The following is a 12,555-nucleotide window of genomic DNA, read 5'->3' on the forward strand; positions in this document are numbered from 1 at the left end:
GAGGGAGAGTGGCACTGAAACAAATTATAAAAAAAACATACAATCTATAAAAATACATTACAACTTAAGAGATAATGCTTTCAGGGATCAAGACAGCAAATTAACAGTGTTACAGTAATAAGAAATAAATTCCCATTCCAGACACGTAGTTATCTAAATTTTATGTTACTCATCAATACCACAATGTCTAATTAGATCCTAACCTGTGTTTACTTCAAAAGGCATTCTAGAATAGCTCTTTTTCCACTATTTGCTGGATGGATTTAACACATTCTCATTTTTGTCTAGTTAACTGCTAGATGTTGAAAGAAACGGAAGTAGGAATTATTTCAAAATGAGGTGATACAAGCAAATGCACTACATATTTAAAAGACAGGTTTTTTTCAAAGAAATTCAGATACAAATGTTGTCTGGCATTATTCTAATTTCCTTAAAGCAATGCAGAGAGATCTGTTGTACTATTTCAATAGACAATACATGTGTGTGCCGAATTTATAAACCTGTTCATAATATAACATAACAAAGACCACTTTTATTCCTCCTCACTTCCTATGCAATATTTCCCCTTTCATTAAGTACTGCTTGAAATTCTTAATATTTCTTCTGTACTCATAACTGATTAGACATTACATTTTAGATTTTACATTTACATCACGTAGATCCTTCACAAAAATATTATGTGACTAAAAACAAACTTCTGGGCTTGACCCATAAATAGCGGATTGATATCATGCAAGACTGCAGACTAGATGACCATAATGCCCCTTTACCTAAAATCTCCCCTTGCTCTAAAACACAAGACTATCCCAAACTTTGGAGTGTTTGGCAAGTATTTTTCTCCACATCAGCATTAACTCAAATACCTTTTCTTCACAGTCAAGGCTGTATTTCACAAGTAACCCAGTGGCACATAACACAGACACCTAAAATAAAGATATTTCAATGCTCTAGTTTCCTTAAAATTATTTAAGTATATTAGAATTTTTCATATGCCTTTTTTAATTCTTTTGGATATGAAAAATTCACACTTATAATACAACTCAATCTTTAGATCAAGCTATCCTTTGTCTTCCAAAGACTGCTTCATCTTTCTCTTCTGAGTTTGTAAAACAGCTAACATAAAAAACTACATTGTTAAGGGAATTTACAAAAGCTGCAAGAAGAGCTCTCCATGTATCTTATCTCTTTGGTACCACTGTGTCAACAGAAACATTACACAAAAGTTGGTCATCAAGTTCATGGTAGTTCTGTTACCTCTGGTACCATGGGAACCTCACATAAAAGTTGACAAGTGCTTAAAAGGCTTTTCCAAAAAGCAGTATTTAATTGTGTATTGCATATTACTTTCTGGAAGTAATCTTTGTACAATGGGTGTATTATGCATAGATGGAAAATTTCTTGGCATGCTTCATCTTGCAGTAATTGAATCATCCAAGATAGGGAAAAAAGATACCAAAATTTTATCAGATTTATTCTTCAACTAAAGATAATTATTATAATATTATATATTATATACATATAATTATAATTAACTGGCTACTCAAAGAGGGACACAATTACATACAAAAGCTACACTGTACCTAGAAGGTTGAACCTGAGTACAAACTAGTACTTGACTTCCACTACAGAACTGATATTGTACAAAGAAAAAGGGGGCAGAGAGAAGGACAGACTCTAAAAGTTATTGCAGTGACAATCAGCTCAGTTTAATGAGAGCATAAAACATACATAAATATATGTAAAAAACATGCAAAGTATTTTCAGGTACTGAAACATTCTCTTTGGGGTTGATACATAGAAAATTTATTACATTATCTTATATTACAACTGTATTACATCTGATTTCAAAAGGTACTGGTTCCAAGTTGGTCACAAAAAGCTTTTAGAAGACAGACAGCAGTTTATGTCCTGTTGTCACCTGTCCTTTGGGATTCTGTTCGGTGGCCTGTAAGAGCACAACATGGGAACACTAACATCAGCTGAAGTGAGGAGAGTGAGGGGACAAAGCACAGACTTGTCCTAAATCTGTTATACGGTGCTTTGTCCAGTAGTTTGGCACCTATGCTAACATTCCCAAAAAGTCACGTCTAACTCCACAAAAGATGGAATTCTCCGAAAAAATGTTCAAGGCTATAGACAAGGATATCCAGGATATGTGCATTTCTATCTAAAAACCTAAAGCATGAAATTAAAGCTGCATTCATCTCAAATAAGGAGTAGGGAACCAGGCTGGGGATAGCCTGGGACAGAAAGGATGTTAAAAGAGCAGAGCAGTTAGGGTGACTAACTTCAGATACCACGGACCCATCATGGCAGAGAACCCAAATAAAATAATATAGCTGGTAATTTTTAGAAACCAGCTTCTCAAGGGAGCTCCCTGCCAGCTGCAAAGGTTTGGGTCATTGTATTATCACACACTATATACTCAAAGATTTGTGCTGAGCAGGTGTAAAGTAGCATCCCTTCCACAAAAAAGAGAAAGACACCCTAAATACAGTCCGTAGGTCCAGACAAGTTCTAAAGAATAATAAGAGCCAAATTACGATAGCTACATTTCACAAACACACAACCAAATAATGTAAAAACAATGGATCCGAGCTAAATTTTGAATTTATCACATATTCACATCCCCATTCAAGCTGATAAGTCATGAGCGCGGGTACATATGGTAACACTACAAGAGCCATGACATTATCAGATTGAGCTGGATATTTAGGAACCCAGCTGACACATAGGTAGACAAAGATGAAGCCAGGGATCACCCACCAGCAAACTGCAACTACTGGAAAGGGAATATCACCAACAAAAGCAGCAAAATTCTAATAGTGTCAGGTAATACAGCAAGTTTAATATTCATCACAATTTGTTATTACGACAAGCTTTCTCTATATACAGTAGAGTATTGAAACAGCTTACCCAGAGAGAAGGTTTTCACAAGACAGGAGATTTCAAGACTCAACTGGAGAAAAACATAAGTTGGTCTGACAATGCTGGCAACAGCCCTGCTCAGAAGAGGAGGCTGGACTACATTACCTCCAGAATTCCTTTCTGACCAGTCCTTCTTTGGTTCTACAATACATACATTTAAAAAGGTTCACAGAGGGAACACATCCTACACAACTGAAGTCTAGTATCCACATCAGCTGTATGGACAAGCTGTGTCAAGAAAATGAGGAACTAATAGACTTGAGAGAAAATAGAGAGGCCACCAAATACTTGAAGGCAGACAAGTCAGGTTCTTTAAAAGGCACAGAAAATAGGACAGGATCTCTTGAAAGATTGTCTCCTCTTCCAGAACAGGATCAGAGATTCTTAATTAACCATAAGTACTTCTTCCACATTTTAAAAGGTGTCCCCGACAGAGACTATGCAGTCTCCTCAGTCTACTCCAATGCCTCATCATCAAACTAAAAAATGAGATTTTCATTTATGTCCAACCTAAGACTCCCTGCATGCAATTTATTCCATCGTTTCTTGTCACATCCAAATAAGTCTTGCCCTATCTTGTCTCACCTTATTTTATTCAAAGTTAAAAATGCATTTCCTGTCTATTTCATTCTTCTTTCAATGGATGTATTGTCTAAATTTCCCATTCTTCTTTGCTGCATTTATCTCAGGCCCTTCACCTGGTTGGACTATATCTGGACACAGGACTCTAGCTAAGACTTGCCACACCATGCACAACAAAAAACAGCTTTACTTGCCTCACACACTCAAGCTGTCAACTCCGAAAAGCATAAAAGGAAACCATCTCTCTGCTAAAACTTAATTAATTTATATTGATAGGAGACTCCAAATTCTGTATCTAGTGTATTAGTTGGTCAACCTTGTCTTTAGTCTCTGATCTAATCTACATAAACCAGCTGATCAAATCTGTCCCTCAGCTACTCTTAAGTTTAGATACAACTGGAATGATGAAATCTTAAATGAGAAAACCAAACAGAGAACACAAATCTGTGTTTAGTTTGCATAAATATAGAGATACTACTTTACTTTGTGACATTTTGGATTAGTTACTACATGCAATTAGTAAATATGACTGGAAAAGAAATTTAATTAACATTCATACTGTAAAACAATGGTTACTGAAAAAAAAAAGTCTGAAAAAAGGCCCTTCTCTTCACACCCCGTAAGTTACAGAATGTGTAAAGAACTACCATTCATTGCTAAACAAATGGCATGACATTAAAGCAAGAATAACTAAATGCAGGGGGAAAAAAAAGGACTAGCATAAGAAGAAAACCAGCAAGCACTAAATGATTATTTAGCTGTGCAGACCAATCTAAATAATTCAGTCAACTTCTTTTAAATCAAAAGCACAGACTGTAACAACTATAAATATAACATACCTGTTCAAGTACATCCAACTTTAATTCAAGTTTACTAAGTACAACATCTCCTCCCCAGAGTGACAACTGCAGATCCGAAGGCTTCAAATTCTTTATGTAGCGATTCACATAACTCATCAAAATAGGAGTTACATAGGACTCCAGCATCCTGGAAGATATCTATATCACAGGTCAAGCACTAAGAAAAAAGGACAAGAGATTGAGTTATTAGTTACAAATCTGATGGTCTAATTTTCAATAACGCACCTGTCCCACTGTTTGAAAGTATGAAAATAATTCTAAATATGTGTTTATAGGTAGAGATACATATAGTTACATATAAAGATAAAGCATATAGCAAGATGAAAGCACATCTATTTGACCTACAAATTTTCAGCTTACATATATATATATATACACATGTACATGTGTGTGTGCGTATATACGAACTAGTATATATGAACTAGTAACTGGCTTGCTCAAAAGAAAAGCCAATCAACCAAACCAAAAAACAGAAAAGATGATCACACAGCATTTAAATGACAGGAAAACTGCTTTTCGGAGTCATCAAAAGGATAACTTTTGATAACATCAAAAAAGGATAACTTTTAACAGACAAAAGTGCACACTAAAACATGCCCTTAGAAGCCCCTCTCCGCTCTGACACCGGTGTCAGTCTCCGAGCACGATGTCCAAGGTAAACCCGCCAGTTTCCTGCCACCCTGAAGTTCAAGAAACCAACATCGTCCATGACCCGAGCCGAGGTCACTCTCCGACCTCCCCACACCCTTTCCCAGACCCCCGCCGTCCCGAGGAGACCCTTCCCCGCTCCGGCACCGCCGCAGCCTCACACAGACACTCTCACGGCGCCGGGCAGCCCCCGCCCATACCTCCGGGACACATCTTCACATGTCCCTCCCCAGGCCCCCGCCACCGCAGGACTCCTTTACCTGCGCCAGCAGCAGCCCCGAGGCTCCGCGCCCCCCGAGCGGGCCGGGCCGCGGGACCCCACTCTGGGAGCCCCGCGCTGGCAGCGCCCCCACTGCGCTACCCCCCCGGACCCGCCGCGCCGCCGCTTCCGGGTTCCCCGGCGCATGCGCGCTGCGCCGCCGGCCCCGGCCGGAAGCGTTTGGCGGGAGCGCAGGGGCGGGGCCAGGGGCGACACTGAGGGGGGGTCACATGCCCTGCTGGGGCGGGGCGGGGCGGGGCCCGGGAGGGGGCGGGGCCTATTCCGCGCGTGCCCGTGAGACTGCGGGTGTGTGGCTGCCGTGCCGGAGTCGGATGGTTTGGAAAAGATGTCCAACTTGTGACCCAACACCACCATGTCAACTAGACCATAGCACTGAGGGCCACGCCCAGTCTTTCCTGAAACACCTCCGGGACCATGACGCTACCACCTCCCTGGGCAGCCCATTCCAGTGTCTAATCACCCATTTTGTGAAGAAATTCTTCCTGATGTCCAACCTAAACCTCCCCTGGACAACTTTAAACTATGTCTTCTCATCCTGTCACCAGTTACCTGGCAGAAGAAGCCGACACCCACCTACAACCTCCTTTCAGTAGTTGTAGAGTGATAAGGTCCCCCCCTCCTCCAGTGTGAGCCCCACCCAGTTCCCTCAGCTGCTCCTCATCAGACCAGACCCTTCACCAGCTCCACTGCCCTTCTCTGGATTCACTCCAACACTTCAATGTCTGTAGTGAGGGGCCCAGAATTGAACACAGTTCCCAACAGGTCTTAGCATCCTGGCTGCCTCCCAGATGTGTGTGAGCCCCCACTGTGGGGATTTGGGCATGGTGGGCTCTGACCTGGAGCACCAGTAGTCCCTGGGATGTGCCACTGTCCCAGCCAGCCCAGCTCCAAGGTTTGATTCACATCATTAATATTGATGAGTGACCACGTGGAGCAACCCTTAGTGGTGGTAAATGCTTGTTGTTTCCACGGTGCTTAATAAAAGTGGGCATTTTCCAGCTTGCTTTTGAGTGAAGTTCTTCTTAGGTTCTGAATTTCACCATTTCAAATGTGAGAGGAGTTCCTGTCATCCAGGAATGCCCTTGATTATCTGCGTGCCCAAAGCACTTCTCGCTATGTTGATCGTATAGAAAAGCCTTTGCCAAAAGCCTCAAGTCCTTTTGGGGTTGCTCCTGGCAGCAAAAGCCCTGAAAAGGTGAGTTAATGGACTCCTTGGAAGTTGGCATGTGGAAAGGAGATGGGCCCATTTCTGTCAGAGAGAAGTGTAGTAGGCATTGCCTGTGGGTATGGCTTTGATGTAGATAATGAATAAGCTTTTACAAAGGCCTCTGATTTGAGTTTTAAAGAAAAGCCTGGGATATGCCTGTTGAGTTACATATTCCTCCTGGATATTTTTAAATCCTGTGTGTTTAATCTGCAGTGTAGTTATGTGGCTGAAAACAGAAATGACAACATTACACAGCATTTGAGATAGTTCATGTGAAGCCCAAAGAGCAAGCACTCAGGTGGGAGCCTATCCCCCATAGCAGTACATATGTTGAAATCTGCCTGAGCTAATCAGGATCTGGAGGCTCCAGCTCCTGTTGGATTACCTATCTGTTCTTCCTCTGTTATACACATGCTGAGTTAACCATGAATCTAACCTCCTTTTACGTACACCATCGCCTCACTTGCTGTGCCATCTTCACTCGTGAATCACAGCCCATAAAACAGTATTCGCCTCGGAAAGAATTGAAGCAGCTTGGACTACTTTTCTTCTTACAATGCTCACCACTCCCACAGCTTGACCGTATGTTTGATCATTCTTCAGCAACCTGTGGCTAGGAGGTTGTAGCAGGCAGGTGAGGGACAGAAAGATTTTAACAGCATCAGTGCTCTTTAATTAAGATTGTGCTTCTGACTTACAATTTCTCTAGGACTAACACTTAAAGAGCTCCTTTGCAGAACTACTACATCTGTGTTAGAGAGTGGTGGGAATGATGAATTTTACTGGTAAAACTTCTCGTGAGTCTGCACAGCAAGCCAGCTTAGTGAAATAATCCATGTTAATGGAAGCAACCTCATTTATAGCACAGCCTCCCTGTAGAGTTGCACTGACACAGCAGAGGGATGGGCCAACAGATAAGTGTAATGTTGAAGCACACCCTGAGCATGCATCAAAAGCCCTCATTTCAACAGAAAAACATTCCTCTGTTTCTTTGTCCATTATGTGATTAATTTTGAATGACACATCCAATCAGCATTGGAATGTTTTCTGAAAGTTAAGAATTGAAGACCAACACCCTATTTTGGTGAGAAATCAGTAAATTAGAAGAAGAGTAGGGGAAACACATAGTGCTCCTGGCAGCTGCTTGGCAGATCTAGCAGCTGAGAACAACTCTGTAATTTTCCTGGCAATTATTAGCATTTCATTATAACCACCTCCATCTCAGTTCTAGTTCAAGTATGTTGACGCCCTGAATAATTTATTTCCTACAGAAGGGAAAAAAAAATAGAAAAAAAAATGGAAGGAAGAGATCATGCAGGAATAAATCTTTGAAGGAAATTAAATGGGTGGCATGAAACGAGAGTAGTTGAGAGGGTTACAAAAGGTCCCTGATGTACAGAGGGATGAGAGTACATGGGGAATTTGCAGGTGACAGGCAGGTGGTGTGCAGCAATGAACTGGGGCATACTAAAGCAACAAGGGCATGTCTGCCAGAAATGTCAGCTGCTTCAGCTATTCCAATTTATTCAGTATTTCGTCAATTCAGTGAAACGTGCAGGATAGGTATAATTAAAAAGTGCAGGTCTAGTGGTATGCACATCTTGTTCATTCTTATAACTTGAGCAATTGGAAATCCCTTAAAAGCTGACAAAAGTAGGTACGATTTAACCTGGAGACTGGAAAAGTGTACACAAGACCCTGTAACTTTTCACCAAAAGGGAAAGAACAGCAAGGAGGTTCTCAGGAAATGTGTTTGCCTGCAGAGTACTTTTTCTTGATAAAAGAGTCTGTCAATGTGTCTGTCAGTGTTGTTGCTGCTATGGGTCATTTGTCATTTTCTGCAACAGAAGCAGGTTCAGTGAAATACAAACAAGAGGGTAAAAGTAGAGTTCATGAAAAAAATTATGCAAGTCTAGAAAAGGTAGAGAATGATTAAGTATCTGTTACAGAATCACTCAATCACAGAATGGTTACGGTTGGAAGGGCCTTCTGGAGATCATCTAGTCCATCCCTCCTGCTAGAACAGGTTTGCCTAGAGCAGGCTGCACAGCATCATGTCCAGACAGCTTTATATCTCCTGAGAAAGAGACTCCACGACCTCCCTGGGCAGCCTGTTCCCTGGGTTCTCTTTCACCGTCGCAATAAAGTTCTTCCTCACGTTCAGGTGGAACTTCCTGTGCATCAGTTTCTGCCCATTGCCTCTCATCCTATTGCTTGCCACCATCAAGAAGAGCCTGGCTCCATCCTCTTGACACCCTCCCTTCAGGTCCCCTCTCAGTCTTCTTCCCTTCCCCAGGCTAAACAGGCCCAGCTCCCTGAGCCTTTCCTTGTAACTGAGGTGCTCCAATCCCCTAAACAACTTCATACCACTCCACTGGACCATCTCCAGTTGTTCCTTGTCTTTCTTGAACTGGAGAGCTCAGAACTGGACACAGCACTCCAGGTATGATATCAACCAGGGCAATCTACCCGAGGCTGCAGTCAAGCGGAAGAACAAGGCAAATAGACATTTAAATAGATTTTTAGATATTTGGCCCAGGCAGTTTGCAGGATGGGAGGGAATTTGAGGTTACTGACCAGGAGGGTTAAGAAACCTCAGGTTAAGAACCTGTGGTTAAGAACCTGAGAGGACCTCCTTTTTACACTGGAAAAAGGTTTTCAGTCTTCTAACCTCCTTCTCTACGTCCCTTGGCTAACATTGGTACTTTAAAAAGGATAACTTACTGGGCAAACTGCTGTCCATGTCTGTCCTGCTTCTATGCCTCCAAGTATAGCAGCATGGATATGGGCAGCTGATCCCAGAAGCCTCCAGTCTGTCCACATGGGAGAAAACTTCACTGTTTTATGATTCTTTATAGCCCACTGAGGTGTCCCATAGACAGCATGAAACTACAATGTGAAGGAGTTGGTAATCATAAATAATCAGTACTAAAAGAGATATTTTAGAAACACCTGTGAAGGAAATAAAAATTTGTAACGTTTCTTGTTGGTTCCTTTTTCAGTTTTTACTGCAAATTATTGTTTGTAGCAAATTATATTGTATCTTATATATGTATTACAATATATAAGAATAATATATTCTTAGCATATTATGATTTGCTCTCACTGTTTTACTGGGAATTTCCTGAGTTCAAGTCTAAACTAACTAAAAATATGTATCTTCTAATATTTCTCAAACATTAAAAAAATGCATCAACAAAACCAAACAACGTAAATCAGTCTGCTTTGCCATTAGAAGTAAATAGCTTATTAGCAATGTCATGTTATCTAATTATTAAATCATATATAGCCATAAGAAACTGCGAAACACAAATTACCATGTCACTTTTATTACTATAGGATTATTTTTAAGTTCATCAAGATGCACATAGATTTGAAATTTGGAAACAATAAAAACAAATTTAAAAAAAATTAACAAATGCTTACATTGTAATATGAATGTTAGGTATATTCTGGATTGTTTATCATAAGTTTTATTTGTTCTATTCCCTAAATTGTGCCTGAAAATCATACTGAAAAAACTTTCAGCTGTAGGCTTGAAGTAGACATTTTTTTCAAGTGTTAAGGAAAATAGACTAAATTGTGGCACCTTTAAAATGAAAAATTGGTATTAAAAAATTAAAATAAATGTATGTTTTGTAACTATGAGTATGAGCAAGAATCTTTTAAAACAGTTATATTCACACCAAGTAAAACAAACACACACAAAAAAAGTATTAATTTAGTGAACAAAGGTCAGGAAATTCTGGGAGCAGGTACCTTTTGATGTATAATCCCAGCTCATTGCTGCCTCATCTGGCTTTTTAGGAAATCGCTTTTTCTGAGTCTGCTAAATTTAAATCCCTGCAGCAGCTTGGGGACAGAACGTGGGGAGCAAGGCACAGTTATGCAGATTCGGGTGCTAATCCAGCTCAAGCTTCACCAGCTTCCCACAATGTCTACCCTGTCTGTGCGTGTTCACTCTGAGTTAACAGGGCAAACGTCTGTCGACCCCCCTCTTCAGAAAGGTGAGCAATGAACTAAAAGTTGATTTAGCCAGAGTGAGCAGTGTAGGGTAGAAAAGGGTCTGGTCCAAACAGTGGTGGTGCACTCAAATGTAAGGATTTTAAAATATAGACTGCATGAATGAAGTCTTTTTACATACATTTGGATTCATTTGGGAATTATTAAACCTCAAATATAGAGGTAATATTGCATTTCTACAATGTACATGGTACTGAACTTTTATTCACGCACAGGAATAAATGAAAGACAAGATAGGAAACCTGAATGGAACAGGCTGAGAATGTACAGTTCAGTCTTCTAGGACTATAACTTTCAGGTCAATCATGAGAGGCAATCCTGGCCATCTAACTAGGAAAGTTAAAACTTGGAAGTGTTTTTCAAGTCTTTGTTGAATTGGTAACAAAGGAGAACAATTGCCCACCTGCAGTAGTGAAATTTTAGGGTCTATAGCAATATTTGACCTGTTCTGATATGCTTGAAGTGTTTATGTATCCTTTGGGTATAAAGTGGTGTCTTTGACTTCTACACCTAATGTGAAATACATCCAAAAAAGACAGCCAAGAAGATGTTATTTCTGGTTGTGGTACATGAAATATATGTTTGACAATTTAAAAATTTATATGTAGATAAACATGTAACTTATTACTGCCTCTGGGTATGAGGAGATTTATGCACTAAAAGTTTCACACAGGTTTTGCTAGACTGTTCCTGTACTGCTCATACAAAATGTGTATTTCCAATGACAACTTCGAGCATACATTCTTTTAAAACATTCCTGCTTTTCAGGAGTTAAATGATAGCTTTTCTCTGGTATTTTTATATTTACATTTACAAAAAATTGCAAGTATATAATTTTATATGTACTTGTACTTATAAATTCCTTTCAATAAATATTAAATACTTAAATATGCTATAAATATATTTCAAATATGTTGCCAAAGTGTTTCAGGAGAGGGATTCATGGGATGATCTTCAAGCCTAGCAAACTACCATCAGACCTTCGTGACGCAGTCATCATCACCTTGTATAAGAAGAAAGGAGATAAATCAGACTGTTCAAATTACCGAGGTATTACTCTGCTCTCCATTGCTGGCAAAATCCTGGCAAGAATACTTCTGAACAGACTGATGCCCACTATAGCAGAAGAACTTCTACCTGAAAGCCAATGTGGTTTTAGAGCCAACAGGAGTACCACAGACATGGTATTTGTTCTCAGATAACTGCAAGAGAAGTGTAGGGAACAGAACAAAGGAATCTATGTAACCTTTATTGATCTCAACAAGGCTTTCGATACTGTGAGCAGAAAAGGTCTGGCAGATTTTGGAACATTTAGGTTGTCCCCCCAAGTTCCTTAAAATAATCATCTCACTCCATGAGGATCAGCATGGCCAAGTCAGATATGGCAATGCACGTTCTGAGCCCTTTCAGATAACCAATGGTGTGAAACAAAGCTGCGTTCTTGCACCAACTCTGTTCACAATCTTGCACCAACTCTATTCACAGCAGCCCTTGACAAAGAAAATGTTATCTACATCCAATATCATACTGATGGAAGCCTATTCAATCTAAGGTGACTGAAGGCCCACACTAAGACTTTAAATCATCTTGTCCGGGAGCTGCTTTATGCTGATGACGACGCCCTCGTCGCTGACTTAGAAGTAGCTCTGCAGCGTTTAACATCCTGCTTTGCAGAGGCTGCTGAGCTCTTTGGGCTGGAAGTCAGCTTAAAGAAGACAGAAGTTTTCTATCAACCTGCACCTCAGGAAGTCTTCCGTCATCCCCATATGACCATTGGCAAATCAGAGCTCAAATCAGTCCAGCAGTTTAATTACCTGGCAAGCATCATCTCCTCGATGGTAAGATCGACGAAGAGATAGACAAAAGGTTAGCAAAGGCATACAGTGCTTTTGGAAAACTCCATAAAAGAGTTTGGCGAAATAAACACCTGAAGAAAAGTACCAAGATCAGTGTTTACAGAGCCATAGTGCTGTCTACTCTTTTATATAGTTCCAAATCATGGGTCATTTACCGCCACCACCTGCGTC

General features: G+C 40.4%; 1 protein-coding gene across 1 annotated transcript in view; it reads right to left on the reverse strand.

Annotated features, from left to right (window-relative positions):
- The window catches only part of VPS13B (vacuolar protein sorting 13 homolog B), a 424,599-nt gene extending 419,240 nt beyond the window's left edge, over positions 1-5,359 (reverse strand). Inside the window, 2 exon segments of the mRNA XM_032708140.1 lie at positions 4,350-4,527; positions 5,279-5,359. Of these exon segments, the coding sequence (XP_032564031.1) occupies positions 4,350-4,496 (147 nt within the window). The 5' untranslated portion in view covers positions 4,497-4,527; positions 5,279-5,359.
- Positions 5,360-12,555: the final 7,196 nt, after the last annotated feature.

Source organism: Chiroxiphia lanceolata, chromosome 1 (genome assembly GCF_009829145.1).
Source record: "Chiroxiphia lanceolata isolate bChiLan1 chromosome 1, bChiLan1.pri, whole genome shotgun sequence".
Taxonomy (NCBI): Eukaryota; Metazoa; Chordata; class Aves; order Passeriformes; family Pipridae; genus Chiroxiphia; species Chiroxiphia lanceolata.